This window comes from Genypterus blacodes, unplaced genomic scaffold, assembly GCF_046128005.1.
Source record: "Genypterus blacodes isolate CSIRO-AG114 ecotype Tasmania unplaced genomic scaffold, CSIRO-AGI_Gbla_v1 ptg000003l_1, whole genome shotgun sequence".
NCBI classification, from domain to species: domain Eukaryota; kingdom Metazoa; phylum Chordata; class Actinopteri; order Ophidiiformes; family Ophidiidae; genus Genypterus; species Genypterus blacodes.
In genome coordinates, this window is record NW_027466817.1 from 7,692,110 (window position 1) to 7,720,000 (window position 27,891).

Below are 27,891 nucleotides of genomic sequence, written 5' to 3' on the forward strand. Positions count from 1 at the left end.
GGAAGTGGTGTGAGTCTAAGTATCTGAAGTGTTATCATAAGAAAGAGCTGCAGCCTCCGGTCGACCCTGACATCAGGTTTATGAACACAGAATTCCCCTGCAGAGAAAACTGCTGCGGTCTGACCAACATTTTTCTCTCCTGACCACATAGATTTTTACATTTCAGGCTTTCATTTCGGACGGACTCGCCGCTGCTAAGTGCAGAACGGGTTCCAGTTCATTGCAGAGTTTGACTTTTTAAAGGCCAGTATCAACACTGAGACCTTCAGATTCCTCCTGATAATAAAACAGTCCATTAATGGCCCCCAATGTCTCTGCGTTATGCTCGACATGCACCTTAAAACTTAATTGATTATACTAAGATTAAAGCAAATGATGGATGTCATGTGTACATGATAACACAATTGAATTCTGTATAAATCAAAGGATGCCAAATTCAAAGTAACATATGTAGACTACGCATCATGTATATTCTGTAGCACAGGTAAATAAGCAGAGAACAGTATGTAGACATAGTGGCTTTATAAAAAAGGCTATAAAATAAGAAGACAGGCTGGTCGCAAAATGCTTCCCAGAGATAAAAATGACTTTTCAGATCTGTGCCAGCTGGGAAGCAACTGATCTGGCAACACGTAGTATGCCAAATCATCCAGCTGATCTACGTTTACTACCTCTTACTTCCTCTCTCGCCAAATAAGCCTGGATGGTCGTATTGCCTTCACTCTTCTGAGGGTTGAAGAGCCACAATATGAAACGATATTCGATTGGAAACACATTGGAAATTGATGTTGACATCAGCTGGGAAAAGTAGAAAAAATAACATTAACATTGCCACTTTTGACCTTTGAAAGCTACTTGAGGGAAAGTGAAAGTGCTGCATAGTAGCTTAGCCAGTGTTCACACTTCATTGCCAGATATGATCATCTACCAGTGGTTACACTGATTATGTTTATGATTGACGCCAGATGACAGACAGCCTCGTCTTAGACAGTTCTTTGTAAAGTTCACCCAGTTGGGTTTTACCGTCTGCTTTTATCCAGACTGATCAGATCAGCAAGACTGAATTTGGGTTTTGCAGGTGAGAAGAAATTGAGGTAGTTTATACAGAAACTGGGTTAAATGTGGCTGAAACGTTTGCATGTAAGTGCTGTTTCAGCAGCATTGCTATTCTACAGGACATCCACATTTGTCCCTTGACAAAGGTTGTGATGAAGTGATGGGGTTGTTTATTATTATTATTTCCATTCATTTCTGTAGTAGTTCAAACGAAAGCCTCCAATACACGGTAGACACTTCTGCTTGCGGATGTCGGACTGTGCATGCAGAGGGATGCATGCTGGGATATGTTCACAGGAGCCACAGTGCCATTGGCGTGGGGATTGAAAGTTCATTGTGTGTGTGTTTTGAATAAAGCTTTTTCCCAAGCTGCATCATGAAAGGTAAAGGTGCAGAATTTGCGATGTAAAGAATACAAGAGACTCAGAGGGGACACTTTTCTTTCAGGGGATGACATCATCATTACGCACATTGTTTACCATCATAGTGCTATAGAAGAAATTTGATGGAAATGACATGGAGGCAGGTGAAAGACGTAGACATTGCTGCTTCCACAGCTATTTGCAGGTATTGCATGGCGTGTTCATTTTGCTGATGAACACAGGACGCTGCCATATCTGCGTGTATCTGTCGAGGATAATCCTGGCCTAATGGTTAAAGCAGTAAGAAATGTTAGGATGCTGCCTTTCCCATGGGCCACAACTCAGAATTCAACCAAACAGCTAGAGGAAACAAAAGAGCAAATTTCAGGATATCACGATTCCTGCTCTCATGAATGTGATTGCAGCTGGGATCGGTGCTTCCCTCACTCAAGTCTGTACATCATAACCTTCCATATTCATACTGGCAAAAGCGGTTACTGTAAAAAACAAGCAACGCGCACAGGCACACGCGCACACGCGCGCCCGCGCACACACACACACGCACGCACACACACACACACACACACACACACACACACACACACACACACCAGATGTGTAGACATAATAACCCTAGAGTGGCTACATCATCCAGCATAGCTCAAACATGACTGTGTGTGAGAGAGAGAGAGAGAGAGAGAGAGTCAGAACAAGAGAAGGGGGGTTTCTTATTTTCCCTGTCCTTTCTAGGACAAAGAAACAGGGAAGGAGAAAACCAGGTCACAGAGAGGGGGAGGGGGTGGGGGGGGGGGGGGGGGGGAGCAAAAGGGGAGACAGTTATTGGCGGCTAACAGGGGATTTCTGCTTCAAGTTAAAAAATCTTATTATGAAGTAATCAACTTCCTTAGCTAAAATCCAATGACTAGTCTAACTGCAGAGAGAGAGAGAGAGAGAGAGAGAGAGAGAGAGAGAGAGAGAGAGAGAGAGAGAGACTTTCTGTCTCTAGTTTCTGTTCATACTCTCATAGAATATTTCCCATGAGAACCAGAGGCAGGAAGCCTGCATGGAATGAAATGTGCACGTGTGTGTGCGAGTGCGTGTGTGAATATGTGTGTTGGAGCAGAAACAAAGTAAGTGAAGTGTGAAACAGAACTCGCAGCAGGGTGGAGGTTTTGTGTGTGTGCTTGGTGTGTGAATGTGTGTGTGTGTCATATTTGAACATAGTTTCCTTCTCAGGACATCCCCCCTCTCCCCCCTGTCACACACACACACAGATATATATTCTTGTTGTCTGTCACTCTTAAGTGAATCTCTGTCACATACTTACGTCACAGATGTAAGTTGTGAGTGAAATCGTGACACATTATCCGTCAAATAGCCTGTACAGTGAAACCCCTGTGAGGAGCAGGTAAAAAAACCGATTCCATCTGTCCTCTGATATCAACACAGCCACTAAGAACTAAGTGACTCGCTGACTGATGTGTCATCTATCTCTCATTGAGGATCAATTCTGGCTTCAAATGGATTATTTCAGCTTTTCAAATCACGCAGAACTCAAAAATCATAAATTGTGGGCTGTATTGATCCTTGGGAGTGTTTTATTTCCTACACCTGCTGTGCCAAGAGGGTGGTGTGCTCCTCTGATTACAGTAATGCAGCATTGAATGATCATAATCTCATATATCCTCCATCATAAACAAAACGACTTAGTCGTTGTCCATTACAAACCTTTTAGCTTCATACAACATTAAAGTTGTGATGGGCATTATGTTTTTTTTGAGTTAGGTTGTTCAATCTTCAATTTTTGTTTTTGTCTATTTTGTGTCTCGATCAAATGCACCAAGTTTGGGTTTCCTGTCAGCTCAAGAAAACCCAAATGAACGACTCATAACAGCCAAGCTTTTCCTCAAAAGATTCCATTTCAATTGGTTTAGAAGCAATGTTTTTTGAAGTCACTCCAGCAGAGATCCCACATTTTCCAAACATCAAAAATGTCAAAATCACTTCACTTTGTACTACCCTAACATCCACATTTGTCATGTCGGTTTGACAGCACGTCATGCCAAAATACCCTGATGAGCGCTGATGTCCAGAAATCAAACCCAGCAGACAAACAATCAGCAAACATGGAAAATCAGAATGTGAACTCATACATTCTCTCTGTTTGGCAGCAACTCTGAAACCGCGGATGCTGCCCTGTCCTTGAATGCACCGATAGGAGAATAAAGAGTCAACACTTCTAGCTCACAAGCGCATCGCCACATTACAATAAGAAAACATCAAGACGACCTATCAGCTGTGATGGATTAATCATCAAAGTCAAACAAATGCCTGAAAGAGGAAATCAATCAAACAGCTGATCAGATGATCCTGAAAGAATGTCTGGACCTGTACAGCAGATTTCATGTGAAAGCCTTATTTAGGAGCAATATAGTGATTGTGATCCATAACAGAGGACTTGGTTTTATACATAAAGAATGTCAGCCTGCAGCATTTCCAAGCTTCCATGTCACCACGACTCTGGAGCTCAACATCTCTGTCCGAACCGGCACAAACCGACCGAGCAGCAATCATGGCTTCATCCTTTAAGTAAGAAGTTCCAACTGAGACATTTTTCAGTGCCGCTACATTAACTTACTCTCTCTTACTACACAGTAAAATATTTGCAGTTTAGGTAATCATTAAGAGTAACAATGTGCTGAATGCTTCAGGTCGGACCGAGACAGAAACAGATGGCGCATGTTCACAATGATGTTTGGATTTAGTCACTGTGAGTTGGCTGAGTGTGAAGATAACAGGAGTGTAATAATGTATTGTATATAGCAGTGGTTGCCAACATTTTTGTCTCTGAGAGCAACTTTGACAAAATAAAAAGGTCCGAGAGCTACTCATGTTTTACATTATTAGGAACATTTGTCCACATGGCTGATTCTCCACCCAAACCAACTGAATAAGCGTCTTTTAAGCGTCACGAATGAATTCACATCATTTAAATCATCGAAGAGAAAGCAAAACAATGTTTTTACTGATTTTTACTAATACTAAACTATTCATATTTCACATTTTCTGTCTGTCCACATATCACTGTCACAATTTCCCTTCACATTCCCTGTAATTCAGGGAATTCCCTGTAGCTCCCATATCATCTGTAGTTCACATGCATTCAGTCTGTTCTGTTATGTTCTGTTAGTGGGATGACATAGAGTGTGGTACTATTTTCATGAGGAATTAAAATAGTTTTGGAATGATCTTACAGTGAAGCAAGTTCTCTGTTGTACAGTTTTGGAATGCTTTTCTCAGAGTGTTTTCCTGTTTGGAAGAACATACACTGGATTGAGTGGACATGATGGCTTAATTCTGCATTCTGCCTTTATGTTGTCACAATTGTTAAAATGCATCCAAATGCTGCTTTTTTCCAGCTGTCACTCATCTCTGCTTCTCTCTGTCCTGCTTGCTTGATGTTATGACTCTTGTCTGTTTTCATGTAAATTGGCCGAACGGCACAACATCAGTTCAAACTTCCAGTCTTCTCCGTGACCAACCTATCATTCTGTCTTGTTTTAAGTTGCGTCTCACAGACGGAAGCCGCCTCCCATCGTTCACCTAAAAGAGCTAGCTCTTTGAGCCGGTTTGTTCGCTAACAACACATGACGGGAGCATGCCTATGTTCCCTCAGCCCTATGTTCCCTCATCCCTATGTTCCCACAGCCCTATGTTCCCTCAGCCCTATGTTCCCTCATTTCTAAGATTTTTTCAAAATTAGGCCCTATGTTCCCTCAGCACTATGTTCCCTCATTTCTAAGATTTTTTCAAAATTAGGCCCTATGTTCCCTCAGCCCTATGTTCCCTCATTCTAAGATTTTTTTCAAAATTAGACCCTATGTTCCCTCATTTCTAAGATTTTTTTCAAAATTAGGCCCTATGTTCCCTCATTTCTAAGATTTTTTCAAAATTAGGCCCTATGTTCCCTCAGCCCTATGTTCCCTCATTCTAAGATTTTTTTCAAAATTAGACCCTATGTTCCCTCATTTCTAAGATTTTTTTCAAAATTAGGCCCTATGTTCCCTCATTTCTAAGATTATTTCAAAATTAGGCCCTATGTTCCCTCAGCCCTATGTTCCCTCATTTCTAAGATTTTTTTCAAAATTAGGCCCTATGTTCCCTCAGCCCTATGTTCCCTCATTTCTAAGATTTTTTTCAAAATTAGGCCCTATGTTCCCTCAGCACTATGTTCCCTCAACAGGAGTGTAATAATGTATTGTATATAGCAGTGGTTGCCAACATTTTTGTCTCTGAGAGCTACTTTGACAAAATAAAAAGGTCCGAGAGCTACTCATGTTTTACATTATTAGGAACATTTGTCCACATGGCTGATTCTCCACCCAAACCAACTGAATAAGCGTCTTTTAAGCGTCACGAATGAATTCACATCATTTAAATCATCGAAGAGAAAGCAAAACAATGTTTTTACTGATTTTTACTAATACTAAACTATTCATATTTCACATTTTCTGTCTGTCCACATATCACTGTCACAATTTCCCTTCACATTCCCTGTAATTCAGGGAATTCCCTGTAGCTCCCATATCATCTGTAGTTCACATGCATTCAGTCTGTTCTGTTCTGTTCTGTTAGTGGGATGACATAGAGTGTGGTACTATTTTCATGAGGAATTAAAATAGTTTTGGAATGATCTTACAGTGAAGCAAGTTCTCTGTTGTACAGTTTTGGAATGCTTTTCTCAGAGCGTTTTCCTGTTTGGAAGAACATACACTGGATTGAGTGGACATGATGGCTTAATTCTGCATTCTGCCTTTATGTTGTCACAATTGTTAAAATGCATCCAAATGCTGCTTTTTTCCAGCTGTCACTCATCTCTGCTTCTCTCTGTCCTGCTTGCTTGATGTTATGACTCTTGTCTGTTTTCATGTAAATTGGCCGAACGGCACAACATCAGTTCAAACTTCCAGTCTTCTCCATGACCAACCTATCATTCTGTCTTGTTTTAAGTTGCGTCTCTCAGACGGAAGCCGCCTCCCATCGTTCACCTAAAAGAGCTAGCTCTTTGAGCCGGTTTGTTCGCTAACAACACATGACGGGAGCATGCCTATGTTCCCTCAGCCCTATGTTCCCTCATCCCTATGTTCCCACAGCCCTATGTTCCCTCAGCCCTATGTTCCCTCATTTCTAAGATTTTTTCAAAATTAGGCCCTATGTTCCCTCAGCACTATGTTCCCTCATTTCTAAGATTTTTTCAAAATTAGGCCCTATGTTCCCTCAGCACTATGTTCCCTCATTTCTAAGATTTTTTCAAAATTAGGCCCTATGTTCCCTCAGCCCTATGTTCCCTCATTCTAAGATTTTTTTCAAAATTAGACCCTATGTTCCCTCATTTCTAAGATTTTTTTCAAAATTAGGCCCTATGTTCCCTCATTTCTAAGATTATTTCAAAATTAGGCCCTATGTTCCCTCAGCCCTATGTTCCCTCATTTCTAAGATTTTTTTCAGAATTAGGCCCTATGTTCCCTCAGCCCTATGTTCCCTCATTTCTAAGATTTTTTTCAAAATTAGGCCCTATGTTCCCTCAGCCCTATGTTCCCTCATTTCTAAGATTTTTTTCAAAATTAGGCCCTATGTTCCCTCAGCCCTATGTTCCCTCATTTCTAAGATTTTTTTCAAAATTAGGCCCTATGTTCCCTCAGCCCTATGTTCCCTCATTTCTAAGATTTTTTTCAAAATTATATTGAAAATTAGGCCCAGTGTCCCATACTTAAGCAGGAAGCGCCAGGTAAAAGAACCTTAGAAATGAGGGAACATAGGGCTGAGGGAACATAGGGCCTAATTTTGAAAAAAAAAATATCTTAGAAATGAGGGATCATAGGGCTCAGGGAACATAGGGCCTAATTTTGAAAAAAAATCTTGGAAATGAGGGAACATAGGGCTGAGGGAACATAGGGCCTTATTAGAAATAAGGGAACATAGGGCTGTGGGACCATTGGGCTGAGGTAACATAGGGCTGACACCCACATGACGCCCTGCTAGCGTGAAAAGTTGCTGTGGAATTAGGTGAAGTGGCGCTCCACAGACGCGATCGTACCGCAAACAAGACACGCACACACTTGTCATTCACATTCGTAATCTTTTTAAATTCCTCATTAATAGGAAATTTGTTGCCTTTTATCGTGGCAGTCATCCTTAAATCCGGCGTTCGCTTGCTAGCCAAATGTTACGGTGTCACGTAACTAAACATGACAGCAGTGTCATTTGTTGGACTGACAGCTGATTGGCTTATAATCGTTTTGTGACAAAAGTGGGTGGGATGTCTGTGAATTTGATTAGATAGAAATTTTCACAGCTTTACCAAGTGACATGTTGTCAAATGTATGTATTCTTTGAATCGTTCACGAGCTACTCAGAAACGGCGAACCTGTTGGAGACCACTGGTACAAAGAAGTAGCATACAGCCCCCCCCCCCCCCCTCTATTTCTCAGGATGGAATATCACTTAGCATTCCTCTGCTGTAAAGCCTGAGGAATCTCAATCAGTTTTCAGTTTTATGAACAGAACAGCTGTCATCTGGTTGCAACTTTAATTCCTGAAAACCCAACAGAGTGGCTCTTTAACAGGGAATCGTCCTAGTGGGAATCAAACCCACAACCCCTGGCACCATTAGTGCCTTGCTTGTTCCACTACTTAGCTGTCTATTTGCATATGCAGAGAAAATATGAACCAAAGTGAGCTAACCATGAGGATTTTCCAGTCCCAAATACATAGAAGAACCGCTGATTGCTCTGCAAGACTTTTTTCATTTTAAAAGTGCACCAGATTCTTTTACCACTATGAAATAAATATATGTAGGTCACCTTGTTTGCTAATTTACCCACCACCAGAGCTGAATATGATGCCAGTGCAGAAATACTGTGCTTGCCACATAATACTCCCTCCTGAAAATCTTCAAGTATCTCCACACAAAAACATTTGCGATCAGAAGGCTGAGCAAAAGCCTAAAGTCCAATGTGCTACAGAGCCACATGAGAGTTTAAATAACATGCAGGGTTTTCATGTGAGTCAAGTATTTTATCATGACTGCAATCCATATTCCAAGGCGTCCAAAGGCCAGGGAGAGTTCAGCACACTCACTTACCACTATTTGATACACCTGTGCAATCCAATCCAATATCACACCCTTGCTAGAAATCATGCTTTTGTGAAACAGATAATGTGACATCTTTGTTGACATTGTGTCAGAGAGTTGTTGATTCAACTCGTTGGTGTTTGTAATATTGTGAATGTGGTGTGTATAGCTGCTTAGGACTGCATCTGGTCATGGTGAGTGCTTTCCACAGGGGGGTCAGAGGTCACATATAAAGGCATATCCCTGCAGCTGACTGTGTCCTCACACACATTAAGTCTACCTGTGCGTTTGTGGCACACAGGGGTGAGAGGTTGAATTGAGGCCTACCTGTTAAACTCGTAGATGTCCTCGATGTTGCAGAAGAGAGTGCTGACCTGCTCCGGTTTCAAAGGCAGAGTGCCACAGTCAATTATACAGCCCAGATAGTCCTGGAGAGAAAGAGAGAAAGAGAGAGAGAGAGAGAGAGAGAGAGGATTATTCATTGAAGTTTCAGTTCTTAAAAGTAACAGTATAGTATAATGTCACTGTCAGGTTTAACAACCTTGTATCTCTCTGCTTCTGAAAGCTTCAGCTATAGAGTCAAGATGCCTAAGGTTGTTTACAAACCTGCAGTGTGTTTGCTCTGGCTGTTCTGTTCTGGTCTGAATTATTGAATAAGTTATTGCTTTTGTTCCAGTTTGGCTTCAGGCAGAAATAAAAAAATCAAGCAAACAAAATGTGTGGACTTAAGCCCTGTCAGAAATCAAAAATCAAAACAGGAAGCAGCTAACAACAAACAACACATCTATGGATGCACTTATGGACGCTGAATGCTGACTGAGCACTTTAAACCACATGCTGACTTTCAACATGTTGATCCACAACTACTTAATAGTTGGGTTGTGTTCTTTCTCTCTATCTCTCTCACTCTTTCTCTCCCTCTTTCTGTATAAAAATGATCTCCAAAATATCCTATAATTGTATGCGCAATTTCATATAAAATGAGTTGGTTTGTGACCAGACTCTGAATTTCCTTTAAAAGCATCTTATTTAGTTTATTTTGGTCCACAACTGAGAGCATTCTCCATTTTTACACATTACATCAGAGGTGGCATGCTCCACCTCATCATGTCATGTATGAACGCTTTCCATAGTGAAACAAGACTCAGGTAGCAGGTGATAGCAAGAAACCAAGAGCTATTAGAAAAAAGAAAACAGGATGTCATAGCAACAAAAAAGAAGAAAAACAGGAAGTAAGAGACAAAGTCACTAATTGCATTAAGGAACCAGATGTTATCAGCTTCTGATCTTCTAGAGCAGAGATGTCAAACATATGGCCTGTTGGCTGCAGGAAGACTTTGCAAAGTGGGAAAATTGTGTGAAAAAAGACACTGTTTTAGTAAGAGTAGCGGACATAGCAAAACGCTGAGACCCAGAACTGAACAGCAGATGGCCCTTAAAATTCAGATAACACAGTATATTTCAATATATACTTATTACACTAAAACAAAGGGAAAACTAGGAGTTGTTCATTTACATCCAATTTTAAGTAATTATGCTATGATCTTACTGATCCATCCCACTTGAGTTTAAATTGTCAATTAAATTGTCACCTCAGCCCGTGCACAAATGACAGCTCGCCATAATGAAGGCGGAGGTTACAAGTTCAGAGAAATTGCCTGTAAACCCTCTGGAGTCTAGTTTCATTATTAAAATTCGGCTTTTGAATAATTTGGACTTTCATTTGCTACATTTAGCCATTTCCATGACCACAAGAAAGTCAAAGATCTGAGTCTCCCAAGTCTGACTTACAGAGGGTGTAGCGTCAAACAGGCTTTAAGAAATTATTTTGGGATTTTAGAAAAGAAAGTGCACTTAAAGGGAAAAATCAACAAAAAAGAGGTTCATGTACATGCGCGGGTAAATTATAATGTAAATGCGATTTTTCTACTTGGAATTAGATGTTTATGTTTCTACTTCATACTGAGATATATATTTCTATTATTTATTTCATTTATTGCTGCTGTCATATGCATGATGTATAATTGGCTATGTTTCTTTTTTTCTCCTGTTTCTATATTTAAGGTTTTTCACCTAATACCAACTGACAAAATAAATAAAAAAACGGGAAACGAGAACTGTTGTCTGAGGCTTTTTTGTCATTGAGTGGAATCCAGTCAGCTATACCAAATCATTGCAAAGTTTTCAAAATAGAGTGTAAACTCAAAATGAGAACACATACATCTACATATAAGTCTACTAAAACAACCACTTGAGAATTTTTGACGACGGCGTAAGAGAAAAACCCACATCATAAAACTCAATTCAAAGAATTCAAATCATCAAGCAAGTTTTTGGTAACACATCGCAGAGCGCTGCAACTCACAAACGCACACTGATAGGCTGAAGCTAACAACCAGCCAAACAGAGGCATGTATGCTGAAGCACACCGAACCACAGAAGATGAGCAGCAACATCAGCCATCAGTGAGGTCATCCCTGTCACTGCAGAGGTTCTCAAACTGGGGTCCAGAGACCACCAGGAGTCCTTAATGTGTTTACATGGGCCCCTAAATAAGAAATAATTACATTTCACTATAATCTAATAAACTAGAGAATAATACAACCCTGCAGCACCAAAGTCAGCTCCCCTACAGGACTCAAACTCTGCACCTTTCAGCCCAACGTGCAAACAATGGTCTCAAACCATCAAAACCAACTCCTGTGTAAATTTGCATGCACATGTGTGTGTGTGTTTGTATAATGAAGCATACAATGAGAGGCCTTGGCCACATTCATCATTCATCAACAGGAAAGACACGCATGCATGCATGGGGCGGGGGGGGGGGGGTTGAGTGAGATGTATCAGTATGGGAAATCCTTTATTAAAACAAACAGTTTGGGGAAAATGGTCTGGAGGAGAGTAGAAAAACAAAAGATCAATGAAAGAGACAACGAGACGAAAGTGTTTTATCAAACTGTGCCGAGGGAGGGGTTCTCTCCCCTGCTTACAGGAACAGACTCACTTACAATTCTGAAGCTAAAGAAGTATTGTGTGTGTGCATGTGCGTGCGCGTGTGCGTGCATTTGCGTGTACACGTGTTGTGTGTGGATGCAGGGAAACATTGCTACATTGTTTCCATGCAAGCTGACAGGATCAATCAGCGGATCAATAGATCACACCGTAGCTGGCTCAGAGGCAGTTTAGGTCAGGCTGGTGTGTGTGTGAGCGGTGTGGTGCCAGTGTGAGAGTGATCTTACTGAGCAGAGACACCAACCATAACCTCATGTATCCGAACAGTCAAAAGCATCTTTACTCTTCTCTCTCTTTCCTGTTTTTGTTCCTTTGTTATCTTTAGTCCCTTCATTGATTAATTCCTCCCTTCTTTTCTCTCCGCCTCCTTTCTTTGGTTGTCCAAACCCATTCTGAAACCACAGCCCAGCCTCCTTCCCTTTGTCTTTCATGCTCCTCTCTTTGTGTCTCTCTTTCTTTCTGTGTGTGTGTTTTTCTGCTTCACATATTTTGCTGAAATCCCATCTGGATCTTCTGCGTGTCTTCCACATTCTCTCTCTCTTCTTCCTCACTCTCCCCCCATAGCACTGTATATCCATCTTAACCCCCCCTCTTTTCTATTTCTTGTCCCTCGCCTGCTCTCAGGTTCATGCCCCACTTGGCTGCTGGATCCCCTCTGCAACTGGATCCTCTCTGCAGAAAAATCTCTTATGGTTGCTCCGGAAATCCACATTTTTTTCCAACGTGACTAAATGTGCGCAATTAAATGTGTGCAAATTAATGTGCGCAAATTAATCTTCCAGTTGAGTGAGTTACAGATGAACGACTGTGTGTTGTTTTTGTGAAAATAACCTTTAAATTAGGCAGAACTAACACGAGCTGATGTCGCACTGCCAGAAGCAGTAACTTTTAATAAGAAGAATCAGGTTAAATGGTCATTAAGAGATGAAGAATTGGCGGACATCTTGGCCTGTTTTTACTTTCCCTTTCTTTCTTTCCCTCCTTCCTTCCTTCTTTTCCTCTCTGTGAGTCTGCAGTGTTATTGTTCTGAAACGCAGTTGGTGCTGGAGTCACACACACACAGACCTATTATGGTAGTTGGTTCATATTCCCTGTGAGCGTGACATCATGTAGCCTCAATCAAATCCAGACTGTAGAAAAACCTCAAATGCCTCTTTGTCTCTGTGAGACAGAATGAAGGCTCTTTCACTACAGCACACACATGCATCCTCCACACACACACACACACAAACACACACACACACACACTTATTCATCAGACCTCATTTAGATCTGAAGAGATGCATTTCATCTTGTCTCACTTTGTACATGCATCCACACCAATTCTACCTCCCTTCATCCTTCTGGTTTCTCTGCCTTGAGCTTCCAGAGGTTCTGCTGTAGTCTGATCTTGCGTCCTTACGAACACAACTTGCAGTAGTTTGTTTTAGGTCCTTGTGCATTAGCCGAGACTGGGATTGACCTGGGGGCAATATGGATTTTCCAGGCATATTGTAGGGGGACAGTGGCGCTTGATGAACTTGTTGTCATGTATCCAGCTAGCATTGTGTGCGGCCAACCACTCCTGGAATGCCAAGGAAACTGCTCTATATAACTGCATAAAACAGCACCACCACAAGGGAGAATCATTTGGCAGGACTATCATTGCAAAAACCCACCCTTACTTCGTGAGGTAAGGTTTGATTCACAGTGAAATTGACATGGTATCTCAAAACACCTATATGGAAGTTTTTGCCAAAAATCATACATGCAAGGATACATGCATTATTTAAAGCTCAGCATGCCATATAGAGTGTGAAGTCAAAAGGGCTCCTGCCTGGTATGGTTTATTATCATTAACTTTTCATTATTTAGCCTCAAAAATATTCTTTAAATGATTAATAAACAAAAACATCTGCAGATTACTCAATTGCAGTACAATTCATCATGAATCATGTTTTATGGGGATGTGTTAGAAATGAGTGTGTGTGTGTGTAACGGTGGGGGTGGGTTGGGGGGGGGGGGGGGGGGGGGGGGGTGGTTAGGCATGGCAGAGGATGAAAGCATTAGTAAATTCTCTGTTTTACTTCAAAAGGATGTTTCACACTCCGATAGGAGAGATAGAGGAAAGACACTCATGGACACATACACACAAACATACACTGTCTAAAGCCAAACACAAATAACACACAGTTTGATAGATGTTATCCGGAATGCACCATAAAATATTACATTTTAAATATGTAAAAACGTCTTCAGATCTCTTGCTAATTAATTAATTGGAATGTCGAGGAGATGTGATGGTCTCAGGGAGGAAACTGCTGGAAACATCTGTCTAGTCATGGCATGTGTGTGTGTGACTGCGTAAGTGTCTCTGACCTGAGGGTATTCACACCTGGCCAGTAAATCTAGAACCAGCCCTGCCCAAACACACACACACGCACACACACCGCGAAATGTTGTATCAGTTTTGACTGTCAGTTTCTTTTGTATGTGTTGGACTTCAGGTTCTACTTGAGGTTCTACTGCAGGTTCCTCTCTCTCTTACCTCCACAATGCTTTTCAGATCTCTGACGTAGGCTTGTTCCGTCTCCACGATCTCCAGCACAACTCGCTCCAGACGTGAAAGCTGCCTGGGTGTCACCATTGCTGCCACCGGTGCGGGACTGGTCACATGGCCATTGGGGGCGTGGTCACTGGACACCTTGGCAACACACACCCCAATTCCCCCTCCCCCGGAAACCCCTCTGCCTCCCTGCAAGGTGACGAGCGGCATTAGGTCCAGGCTGATGTCCGAGCCGTTCCTCTTCGGGGTAGAGGAGGACGAGGACAAAGCGGCGTTGTAGGTCGGCACGGCACCATAAGGCAGCGAAGAGGAGGAAGAGGAGGAGGAGGAGTGGGAGGTGTCCTGCAGGGAGACGGAGGAGGCGGAGGAGGAGAGGGAGAGAGAGGCCGGGCGTTCACCATCCGAGCACACTGTGTTGACAGAGGTGCAGGACGAGGAGGCTCCTCGCTCACCTGATGACATCATCCTACCCACAATCCCACTTAGAGATGAGACTGAGGAGGGACGCTTGGCAGCTTGAGAGAGTGAGAGAGAGAGAGAGAGAGAAAGAGAAGGTCAGGTCACACAGTCTGCTTCCTTTTTCTTTCTCGTGGGTGGATTGTTCGACAATTCATGTTTTTAAGGAATTTTTGATGAATTGGTGTCATGGTCTAGAAATATGACAGATAACTGTACTACAGGGGTCTCCAACCTTTTTTCCTCTGAGAGCTAATTTGACATAATAAAAGTGTCGGAGAGCTACTGATGTTTTACATTATCAGTTACATTTATCCACATGGCTGATTCTCCACCCAAACCAGCTGAACCAAGCATCTTTAGTGTGAACATTTACAAAATGTTGATATCCAACACTCAAAAAGCACAAAAAGTTTTTTTTCTGTATACATTTTCAGTGTGTCAAACTCTCACTCATGAATTCACATCATATTAATCTCATAGAAAACAAAACAATGTTTTTACTTATTTTACTAATACTATACCTTCCATATCTTACATTTCTGTCTGTCCACATATCACTCACAATTTCCCTTCACATTCCTTGTTATTCTGAGAATTCCCATATCAGTTCCCATATCAGCTGTAATTCACTTGCATTCAGTCTTTCCTGATGTTAGTGAGATGGGAGAGTGAGAGTGTCTGGTCTCTGCAGGAGTGAGTCCTCTTAAAGTTCACTCTCATGGAGCTCCTTTACTTCCTCTGTTCCTAACCTGCTAGCAGCTGGAAAGTAGCCGTGTGAAAGACAGACGCGCTTGCACTGCAATTGTGACACACACACACACTTCCTCATGAAAATAGGAAATTTGGTGGTGATCTACACTCAGTGGCCTCTTAACACAGCATTTACTATTGAACTGAATTGACATTATCGTCTTCACAAAAGTATAATTCATAGCGAGTGAGCCATATTAGATTGTTCTGACGTAACAGGTGTCTCTAATCAAGTGAACACTTATCATGAGTCACACTTGCTTTTGTTGTCATAATTTCCTTAACCACAACAATTGTCCCGTTTTAGGACTGACTGCTCTACTGAGCTAAATAAGAAGATGAATAATGGAGTTTCAAGCTGCTGGTTAGCTCCTGAGTGTTTGTGCTGGATGTTTCTGCCCTGACGTATCTCACTTTCTCACTGTTTCCAGCTCAAGCCTCACCTGTTCTCACCGTTTATTAGCGCTCAGAGACGGGGCAAAAAAGGTATTTAAAATGTGTTAGTGTTAAAACTCCAGACATCCTGGAAGAAGGAATTTCCTTCCAGATTGTGTTAAATGAGAGCATTTTCCATACATAGCTATAAGAACCGACCTTCTTTCCCTTAAGGTGATATTACCTTGCTTAAATTTTAAGAAAAGCTGCATAAGCTGCTACAGTAAGTCACAAAGCGCTCCAGCCTCATAAGTGTGCTGCGGTAAAACGTTTGATCCCACATGAATCTAATGAAGCAGAATTTGGAAAAACCCTAAGTGACATCCATAAAATGTGCTGCTCTGTAAAAGACTCAATCAAATCTTCCAGAGGGTGAACGATGGATTTGGTTTAACAGCTTCTTTTAAATTGATTCAAACTGCTGCAATGACAAAGATTGAAGATTTAGGGTTTGAGCAAAAGTGTGATGGACTGATAAAAATAGACAAGCTCCACAAATCCTCACCCGATTGACTATGATTGACTCAAAACTGAAGCGTGTGTAGATGTCATGTCTAAATAAGGTCATAAGTGCTGCTGCTGGCTGTGTGTGTGTGTGTGTGTGTGTGTGTGTGTGTGTGTACGTATGTGTGTGTATCACTCCCACCACAGCATTTGAAATGCCAGCAAGAACTTTTTCACTCAAGAACTTTACTTTGTTTCGAACCACTGTGGTAGCAGAAGTACAGTTCCAGAAGTATTTTCCAAGCTTCATGATTGGTACTCAGTGAACATGTTGCTAATGTAGAACCAAGCCTTAGGTTCCAAAGCACCATTAGATGTGTGGGAACTGCAATAGTCGAGGTTGGGGAGAACAAACACTGTAACTATCAAAATGAATTTACGGACAGAAACCAGCTTCATATTAATGTGCGAGCAACGTGAGTCATTATTCTGTCTATACTTATCACTTCATTACTCTCTGCTGTAGCAGCTCTGGCACTGCTCCAACACAAACCACCATTACTTCACTCAAAGATTTTAGTGATGTAAACACGGTGACTGCTGAAAGAAGACAGACAGACAGACAGACAGACAGACAGACAGACAGACAGAAAGAACAAACAAAGAACGAACGAACGAACGAACGAACGAACGAACGAACGAACGAACGAACGAACGAAAGAAAGAAAAGAAGAACGAAAGAAAGAAAAAAGAACAAAAGAAAAAAAGAACAAAAGAACAAAAGAAAGAAAGAAAGAAAGAAAGAAAGAAAGAAAGAAAGAAAGAAAGAAAGAAAGAAGATTGACCTTTCAGATTAACCAATCAACGTATTGCTTTATAATGAGCCTTGTAATTCAACATACACACGCACTTCATGCATCCTCGGCAAACATCTGTTTCTCTTCCTGTGTGCATATGCAGTTTATTCCCAATTAGTCAATGAGATAAATATTTCTAATATATGATAGCTGATAATTGAGCCAACTTAATTGTCCAGTACAATCTTTTGCAGTCAAACCAACTTGACAACACATCTAGTGCTGAATGAGGGAAATTGATGAATTCATCATTCATCCAACACCATCTTGGCCAATCTGCAAAAACAAGTTTAGTGAGTCTAAATTAATGACAAGAATAACCTGATTTTGAGAGTTTTATTTTGAAGGCTCAGTGCAAAACATTGCAGAAGACAAATAAAGCCAATTTCAGCTCTGATAAACCAAAAAGCTCCTCCATCTCACCATGGCAGGGCCCTAAGTTCCGATCTTAAGTTTATCTAAAGCAGCAGAAACACGCACACACACACACACACACACACACACACACACACACACACACACACACACACACACACACACACCAGAAGACACTGCAGAGTTTAAATTACTTACAGTTTGCAGGGTTTTTGTATCCCACTGTTTAATGTCGCTCATTATAAACACTACAAACTGTTCACTGCAAGCTGTCACAGAAAGACAATCATACAGAGTGAAACTTTGATGAAGCAAGAAACGTCTTTCAGCAAGCGAGGTTTCCTGTTATTGGCTCAGTGTGTGTGTGTGTGTGTGTGTGTGTGTGTGTGTGTGTGTGTGTGTGTGTGTGTGTGTGTGTGTGTGTGTGTGTGTGTGTGTGTGTGTGTGTGAGAGAGAGAGAGAGGGTGTGTACCTGACGTGAATACAGGATGTGGTTTGGCTAACACTGGTTATGTTTTTCACATATTATTGTACAAACAGAGTGGAGGCTGCTTTAGTCACTCACTGCCATTTTGGAAATCTATTCAAACCTACAGAGAAAACCTTATCTTATAAGATGACATGACAACAACATGACAACAAGAGATTGGAGGATTATTGGGTCTCGACGGAGGTATATGAGTCTCTCTCTCTCTCTCTCTCTCTCTCTCTCTCTCTCTCTCTCTCTCTCTCTCTCTCTCTCTCTCCCAAATATTCCAGCATTGGCCTTGTTGGCATGTTGCTTTGAGGTATTGTGTCAGTGTCCTTCCATAATGACAGTGATGAGCTTCACTCACATCTTATCACTGTAATTACACACACGCTGGAATCCACTGTACCTTATAGTTTGATAGCTTGTACTTAAAGGGGAATTCCACCTGAAAATATATGAACTCATGTGTCAGCGTAGACGGTTTGAGTTCTCCAAGAACAAAGACACAAACATCTTTCTCACTGGAAATTCAACAAGTTCTCATAATGTGTTATTAGCGCAATACTGATTGCTACAATATGAAAAGAAACGTGGGTGTGTGAGTGAGTCAGCAAAGAAACAGGATAAACTAGGAGCAGCGTGATGAATCTGTGCAGCAAATGTTTGAATAGAGGCAATGAAAAGTCAAACCTGATGGTAAAGGGGGGGAATGTAACTTTAAAGTCAACATTTCAGCAATACCCACAGATGGGCAGACTAGAACTCTCTCACACACAGAAACACACATCTACGAGTACACACACACACAGTTTTAAACAACAAGAAGACACTAAGTCAAACCTGTCAACAGCCAACAGAGAAAAACAGACTAACACAACACATGTACATGACTAGACCAAGTCTAGTCCAAGACCATGATCCCCCTCCTCACCCCAATGACAAACCAACAAACTTTAGATTCAACCATGTCCGACAAATAGCGCTGCCATCAGGTGTGTAAGGGGGAAATACATATGCCAGTATGTTGTATTTTTTGCATTAATACTGAGTGTATGTGTCCACTAAGTGGACTGTGGACAGCTGAATTCATGAGATACAGCACTATTGGAAAAAGGAGCCACACCGACGCCAATTATAGCAAAACTGTAAGAAATATTAGAAAACAAAGATTAAACCTTTACCCGACTTGGTCCAGGCATTCTACATGTACGGTTTTGTGACAATTCAAAAAAATTGTAAGTATACCGCTGTGGAAGAAATTACAAATGGCAGAAAATATAGAAAATATGCGTGTCCTCTATGCAGGGAATAATGATTCAATGGCTTGTGGTCCAAAATTTATAGACTGAAACACAACGTTTGAACAGGTTATTCCCTGGATCGTGTCCAACCTGCCCACCAAGATTCAATGGAGTCTGTCAGTCACTTCTTTGTCACAGACAGACATGACTGAAAACAGAACGTCCTGAAGGAGTAGTAAACCTAGTCATGCCGACTCCTTATCATGTCTTCATTAGAGTATTAGTCAGGGTACTACATGCTTTTTTGTGAGTGATTCAGATTTAGGCCTGTAGTGAAAAAACGGTTGTAAAATGGGCAAACTGTGAGTAGTAGCAGTCCAAACTGTAACAGCAGTGATGGAGTGGGGGTCAAGCTGAAAACAGTATAGAACATAAATGTAAGACAGCCACAAGTTTTGTGCAGTTGGTAGTCCCTTCAGTTTCAAATGGATTCTCTGTGTGTTTGTTATTGAGGGATTTGCACATTTCCAGATGCTTGCCGTTTACAGATTAATAAAGTTCCAGCTGTGTAGTCAGAAACATCCCTGGGCAACCTGATGCAAAACATCACTACCCAGCAGACAGGCTGTATGCCTCAGCAAGCCGGGCAAAGATGAAAAGGCATTTCAATTGAGACGACGATCCTCCAACCACATCAAAGACGTGGAGGGAGAGAGAGGAGACTGTAAATACTGTCCCTTTCACTTCAAAGACTTCAGTCTGAATTCTTCCTTGTCAGCAAACTTGCTGAAGTTGACTGTGTAACCGAAACAGACTCTCGTTTGCTTCTTCATGAAATATAAATCAGTTTCACTCTAGATTACACATTCACATTTTGTCTTTGCAGTGTGTTTTTGTATGCATGTGTGTGTGTGTGTGTGTGTGTGTGTGTGTGTGTGTGTGTGTGTGTGTGTGTGAGTGTGTGTGTGTGTGTGTGTGTGTGTGTGTGTGTGTGTGTGTGTGTGTGTGTGTGTGTGTGTGTGAGTCTCAGGCTGAAGCACAGATAAAGTGACGTGTTAATGGACACAGAGACAGGAAGCTGGTCTCCTCACATCATAGTTTACAGTCCAGTGGTGACCAATGTGACCTTTGCCCCCTTCACAACTCTGTGCCAAAATAATGAGACGCACACACACACACACACACACACACACACACACACACACACACAGATGCACTCATACGTTTCCTCATGCACTCCTGCAGTCTGAAGTGAACTCCCATCAACAGTCTACTACTTTCACATCACTGCTTCACCTCTTATTGACTGATTGTGTTCTGCCTGCTGATTCGCTCTGATTCTCTCATTTCCCTTCATCATCTCCACATTTTCCCTTCTCTCCCTTCTTCCCCCCTCCTTTCCCGTCCTTCCTCCTCTCCCCCTGCCCTCCACTCCCACTCTCTCCTGCCATGTCACCCATTTTCCACACTTTCCATTGCATTCCTCCCTCTACATCCATTTTCATCCCCTTCCTTTCATTTCTACTCTGCCCCTGCTTTTTCTTGTCCCACCTTTCTTCTTGCCCCTCCTTTGGACCCACTGCATAGATCTTGAGACCAGTCTTCCTCCTCCTCCTCCTCTATTTCTGTTCTACTATTCATTTTGTATTTTTTTTTTCTTCAGCTGCCCTTATCTTGGGCGTCCGCTCCATTTTCTGCTTCGTTCTTTTCTATGGTTATAATCAACATATCTCCTGTGGCATTTCGCTCTTGCTCTTGCACTCTCTCTCTCCCTCTCTCCCTCTCTAACCCCCCATTTTCTCCCAGTGTGTGTGTGCATGGGTGGCTGGTAGAATCCGTTCTATACTTTATCGGCTAACCACAAACCATACAACATCCGGTACAATTAGTATATTACTGTCTGTGTGTGCGTGTGTATGTGTGTGTATCTGTGTGTGTGTGTGATTTCCTCTGAATTCCTGTTCTGCAAACATGAATCAAATCAGAAGTGTGCATGCGTGTGTGTGTTTACATACAAATCTCTTGCCTCTATGGAGAGTGGCTTATGCTTACGGTGTGTGTGTGTGTGTGTAAATGCTAACTATGGAAGCCAATTTAACAGCAGAGCATCTAAACAGCACGGTGGCCCTGCATAATTACATATCATTACCAAGCTGTGTGTGTGTGCGTGTGTGTGTGTGTGTGTGTGTGTGTGTGCCCGCAGTTATATATAATAGCAGATTACTATGCTAAACCAGTCTAAAGTTTTATTGAAGGTAACAGGAGCTCTGATCAGTAAGCACAAAGTGTATTTTAGTGTATAATTACAGTTTGTTGATGTTATGATTCAGCAATGGAAATTCGAAATTACACTTCATTCCAGAAAATTACTCCACACTTCATTTTGGAAAATTCTACTTCTGCTCAACTAAAAAGACACTTAAAGACCCAAAGTTCAGAACTAAATCAGCAGCTGCTTCACCCAGACCTCCAGTATCTACAACGGGAACTGTGTGGTTTATCCAGTGAGGTCTCCCTCACATTCCCACTGTGAAGATCCACACTGCACCACTGCACCACTGCGAGACAAAGACATCTACAGGAGACAACAGCAAACCCCACGAAGGGAAGAGCTGAAATGTGATGAACCTAAGCTGAAGCTGCCAGACCAAGTAGGCTTCAGAAACATCGGAACCCGTCCTGACTAGGAGCAAAACTGGTTCAGGAATTATAGTTATGGTATGAAAATATGATCTTGAATTTCTATCCATCCAATCTGCGACAAGAATAGGACACAATAACTTTTGCATTTCTGTATTAACAGCCCACAACATGACGCAACAGCTGGCTGAGCCAAGTCCCAATCAGTAGCCATGGTGATCAATGTTTCGTGTCCCACAAGTTAAGCGAAGCCCTATCCCTCTCACCTGTGTTGTTATTGGATCTCTGGCCCTGACGCAACCCCTCAGGCATGGTGTGATGATGTCACAGGAAGTGGAAACCTGAGGAGGAAACAAGAGAAAAGCAAAATCAATAAACTGGGCAGTTGATCTTATTTGCTCCTTTGATTTTGTGCATCATTCATTTTTTGTCTTTCTGTCACGGCCCGGGAACTCAGAAAGAACAGATGCTGATGTAGGAGGTAAAAACTTCAATCCCTGTCTTTGTTTGACTCTGCGAGGACAGATGTAATCTTTGGCCAAAAGACAAGATTGTCATCTCTTCTCTTTGCTCTCTGCTGTGTGTATGTGTGAATGTGTATGCATATGTGTTTATGGGTCCTCCTACAGACTCATCAATTGATCTAATTAGTCCATGGTATGACAATGTGTTTTTGCAGCTGATGAAGGGAAAGATGTGGATCAGCTGAGGGAGGAGGGGGTCTCTCGCTCACTCTGTCAGTCTGTCTCACACACACACAAACAGTCGTCAGTAACATGCCAGGTGCCTAGCAAGTGTGCAGATTGCTGGTTAAATACCTGTAGTTTGTTTGCTGGTTTCTCTGCAGATATCTTAAGCGGTTCAAAGGTTTTCAATTTGCGTCTCCCCAGTAACAAGATCTTACAATGAATACTCATGAATACACTTTCCTACAGATTTCCTGCCTTTGCGTGTGCTGAAATGTAGCACTCCTAGTTTGCAGATGTGCAGGTTGCCGTAAGGGGGTCAGCCCTATGTTCCCTCAGCCCAATGGTCCCACAGCCCTATGTTCCCTCATTTCTAAGATTATTTCAAAATTAGGCCCTATGTTCCCCCATTTCTAAGATATTCTTTCAAAAATAGGCCCTATGTTCCCTCAGCCCTTTGTTCCCTCATTTCTAAGATTATTTCAAAATTAGGCCCTATGTTCCCCCATTTCTAAGATATTCTTTCAAAAATAGGCCCTATGTTCCCTCAGCCCTTTGTTCCCTCATTTCTAAGATTTTTTTCAAAATTAGGCCATATGTTCCCTCAGCCCTATGTTCCCTCATTTCTAAGATTGTTTTCAAAATTAGGCCCTATGTTCCCTCATTTCTAAGGGTTAGGGTTAGGGTTAGGGTTAGGGTTAGGGTTAGGGTAAGGGTTAGGGTTAGGCAACATAGGGCTAAGGGAACATAGGGCCTAATTTTGAAAAAAATCTTAGAAATGAGAGAACATAGGGCCTTATTTTGAAAACAATCTTAGAAATGAGGGAACATAGGGCTGAGGGAACATACGGCCTAATTTTAGAAAAATCTTAGAAATGAGGGAACATAGGGCTCTGGGAACATAGGGCTGAGGGAACATATGGCTGAGGGAACATAGGCATGCTCCCTAAGTATGTTTGGTGACAGTTGAAACCTTTTGTCAAACCTTTCAAACATGCAGAGCTGTGGACTTTTCAGACATATTAGGAAGCAACAATTTGTTTTACACTGTGTAAACACAGGTGTCAGAAAACTGGTGTCAAACCCTGCAGTTTAAATGTGGCCTCTGACTCTCTCTCTCACACACACACACCCGAAACTCACACAGCTCACAAAAACACCTCAAATACACAGTCCAAAGAAAGTGCTTCTTTCTTTCTTTCTTTCTTTCTGTCTGACTGTCTTTCTTGCTTCTCTTAAATTGTGCACAGGTTTCTTCCTAACGAGCATTTGGTGACAGATTGTGGCTTGCAGGGACAGTTGGAATCTGTAACAACCAGGAGCTCGAGCCATGAACACACACACACTCGAGCATGCCCACACGCACACAAACATTTCCGTACTCACAGCAACATAAGCAAATGCTCATGGGCGCTTATCCAAGTGTAGAATGCACACTTTCCCTGAAGCATGTGAACAGAGCGAGGGAGAAAAGTATTGGAGCGATCGCAAGAGCAAAAGAGGGAGAAAGCTGACAGAAAGAGAGAGAGAGAGAGAGAAGATGGAGGAGGCGAGGACGTGACTGACAGATAAAATGAGCTGGGGAGAGAACAGAAAGACAAAGTCCATTCTGTTTTGCGTGTGGCTCTGTGATGGATGGTGCACTGGAATTCTACCCAAGCAGGAAAACACATCCAAAAGCTTGAGTTAGAGACAAAACAGAGCATCTCTTTGTCCTCTAAACACACACATCATAACATCTGACAGTCTTCCATGTCCACATACTGTATCAATAGCAGTGATCAGACCTGACGTGAAATCCTTTTTCCCCCCCTTAAAATACAATTTAGACATTGTGGGCATTTAAAGATGATACAGAAATCAATGGTTTGGATAATTATTTCTTTACTGAAGGTTTCAAGCGTGGTGTACATGTGGTGCTGTGGTGCTTTGGACTTCTAGACAAGCACTCAAAAAGTGATTCAAAGGTTGTCAGTTTGAGTCCCACCAGAGTCGAGCTTTATGAAACAAATGGGCTGTATAGTTTACCTTAGAAATGCTCATTGTGAACACAACTACTCAATTATATATCACAACTACAATCCAGCACAAGCCAATGTCAGTGTTACGTACAGGACTTACAGCTCTGTGTTGCTTCTTCTGTCTCTCAGAGGTCAATTCTGCCATTCGTCATTGCTGTGAATTCATGTGTCAAAGTTGGCATTGCCAGGAAATATTGCACAAATTGAGTAAATCCACTTCACTGGCATAATTCATAAATCTGATTTAGGCAAATGAAGTTATTCCATTATTTCACATTGTCCTTAACAGAGTGGCACTTGAGAGAGATCTCTTTTTAAGATCCTGTATGTAGCAGGCCTTAGTTAGAAACAAGAGGTGGAGCTCAAAGCCGCCCTAAAGTCTCTAAAGTAGCCTGTCTGTTATGTGCTGAAAATGTAATGGCAACAGGAAGTGCTGCCTCCAGATGGTCAAGCTGCAACAATTCACTTTGTGAGAGCCAAAATGTCAAGATAATAATGAGTGAATGAGGTCCAATGTTGTGGTTAACCACCTCTGAGGTTACAGTGAGGTTTGACTGTATACACACACACCAGTAGACACACATATTGCGTAAAAGATTCCCAGCGTGCATGTGTGTGTGTGTATGTGTGTGTGTGTGTGTGTGTGTGTGTGTGTACTACATGACATCATAATGCAAAAAGAACGTAACTAGAAAATCTGAAACTGAAAATCTGACTTTATTTTACCTGATTTAGGGTCAGCTACATTTGAATAATGAGCTGAAGGAAGAAGGCTTAGAGGTGAGGGGTCGTCGCACCCTGTTAACATGCTTTAGTTTACCCATGTTTGTTCCATTTCACTGTAGCTCATTGAACTATAACCAAATGTGTGGCTCTGTGGGCAATGGATAGCGCATTAGACTTCTAGAAAACAGAGAAAGAAACTCAAAGGTTGTGGGTGCAAGCCCGACCAGACTCAGTTAGAATGATGACATTTGTTGCTTAAAGCTGCATCCTGAAGTTGGTTATTATTAGTGAATTGACCATAATTAGCAACATCTGATGGTTGTAATTTCAAGAACCAGCTACCAAATGAAATGTAATGATTCATAATTTAGGCCTTGATTAAAATTGCAGTATTAATGATTAAAGAATTGCTCTAATAAAAACATTGAAGCACTTGGTTCTGCACGGCAGGCAGACAAAATGACGCATTACCTTTTCCAAACACAAATATTACATATGGCTGCATTCCTATTAGGCTTGGTGAGTGCATGTTTGCTCAGCGAAATGGAACAGAGTTTTCACAAAATTGATCCTTTTTTAAATATCTGAGAAACACATATTACATTTAACACGTGTTTCAAAGATTTCTGAAAAATACTATTTCAAAAAAATCATACATACACCAGTGTGAGATGCTGTGACACTGAAGACGAAACCATAGCCGGAAGAGGAGAATTACAACAAAGTTAAAAGTTCAAGAGGTTCAACAGGGTGGGATTTGGGAGAGGAAACACAAAACACACACACACACACACACACACACACACAGTACCTGTTGCCCACTATTTTAGATAAGACAATGTCAGGTGGGCCGACCCAGACATAGAAACACACACACACACACACACACACACACACACACACACACACACACACACACACACATACACGTCTCTTTTGTGTATATGAGGGTGGTAGCAGAGAAAAGTACAAACACACATAACAGCCATTCATTTATTTTGTCACGGAAGCTAGTTTACTCAACAAAGGCTGTACATACACAGACACACACTCAGGCAAGCAAAGACACACACACCACACACAGTGTCCAGGCTAAATAAACGCAGCGACAGTAGCTATAAACTTCCAGTAGTGCAGTGATGAGACGATCTAAAAGACACAGGGACACAGAGACGCCTTCTGTCCTCTCTGTCTCTCTCCCTCTCTCTCTCTATTAGAATAATCACCTCTTTTCTTCTATGCTATATGTTTGTGCGTTCGTCTATTTGTTTAATATTACAATGTTTTTAAGTGTATGGTAGAGCTGTGTGTGCCTGTGCGTGTGCGTGTGCGTGTGTGTGCGTTGTGTGTGTGTGTGTGTGTGTGTGTCCATGTCCTTGGATGCACAATCCCAATCACATTGGCTTGTGTTCACATCCAACAAGTAGGCCAATACTCTGTGTGTGGTCTCACTTAGTGTGCTGTCTTTGTATTGGTCCATGCTGCTGTCCTGAGCGTCCCAAAATGACTTGAAAAAATTGTAGTGATGAAAAGAGAGTAGAGATTCACAAACCACACACACCTGGTTTACAGCAGTACACACGTCACATCTTCCTTCATGTTCATGTTCACATGTTCACGTTGTCTACGGTGTTGAGGTCTAAAATACTGCGGTATAAATCTGTCACCACACAAAGTCGCACGCACGCACGCACGCACGCACGCACGCACGCACGCACGCACGCACGCACGCACGCACGCACGCACGCACGCACGCACGCACACACGCAGACTAGACTCCAGTCTGTGTGTAACCTCAAGCTATGCTACATTTCTGGACTAATTATTGTTAATGACAAATACTGGTCTCCAGGGAAACAATCCTCCCACATAATTATCCTGCATGGGCTCCATATTGAAAATGCCTATAAATATTTCACATGGTTGGGCTGCGTTTTGATTTCCTCTTTACCAAACCGTTGCAAACGTGGACGGAAGAGCCTGTAATTGAAATCAACATTTTAAAAACACAAACTCTTTTAAGTGCAGTTGACATGGAGAACCACAGAACCACAGAATGCTCACTTTGGTGAGAAAGATAAGCAATGGACTGCAATGAACTGGACCATGTGTGATCTGTGCTGCTGCTGGGCCATTCTGTAATGTGTCGTTCAGCTCTAGTCGGACTCAAAGCAAGTTGGTGTGTATGTTGACATCTCATGGTGATTATGGTGCCACAGAAGCACATGGCAGGTTCTGTTGTTGGCACATGTTGCAATGATCTGCTATGACAATTTTAGGTGAAAAGGTCTTAATCTTTTAATTACTTCTATGGTGACTACTTCGAAGTCCAAAGCGCTCTCCATTGTGCCACAGAGCCAGCTGGGCTGCCATTACTTCCAAGCAGAAGTAAAGTGCTAACAGGAACATCAGGTGTGCGGCTCAAAGAGCACAGCATGTTTGACAATTCAAGCATATCAGCATTTATTCAAAGGTTGTGGGTCTGACTCCCACCAGAATCTTTGCTCGATGGGCGTGGAAAAAAGCTACTTTTAAAATAACCTAATAACTACAGTTTCCTTCAACTTTGATTTTATCTTATATTAGATGCCCGGGCAGCATCTGGTCATTTTAAAAGTAGCTCCCAAGCTGAAAAAGTGTGGGAACCTTTGCCGTAGATTCCCTGTTCTGTTGCT

At 41.9% G+C, this 27,891-nt stretch overlaps 1 protein-coding gene across 2 annotated transcripts in view; it reads right to left on the minus strand.

Annotated features, from left to right (window-relative positions):
* Positions 1–27,891, minus strand: part of plekhg2 (pleckstrin homology domain containing, family G (with RhoGef domain) member 2) — a 54,652-nt gene that overhangs the window by 24,135 nt on the left and 2,626 nt on the right. Inside the window, exons 2-4 of one of the 2 annotated variants that reach the window (XM_076146181.1) lie at positions 22,050–22,124; positions 14,093–14,625; positions 8,881–8,981 (exon numbers count right to left, since the gene is read on the minus strand). In XM_076146181.1, the coding sequence (XP_076002296.1) occupies positions 8,881–8,981; positions 14,093–14,625; positions 22,050–22,095 (680 nt within the window). In that variant the 5' untranslated portion in view covers positions 22,096–22,124. Of the gene's footprint in view, positions 1–8,880; positions 8,982–14,092; positions 14,626–17,628; positions 17,892–22,049; positions 22,125–27,891 lie in introns of those variants that run through there. The other variant, XM_076146190.1, reaches the window with a different exon arrangement.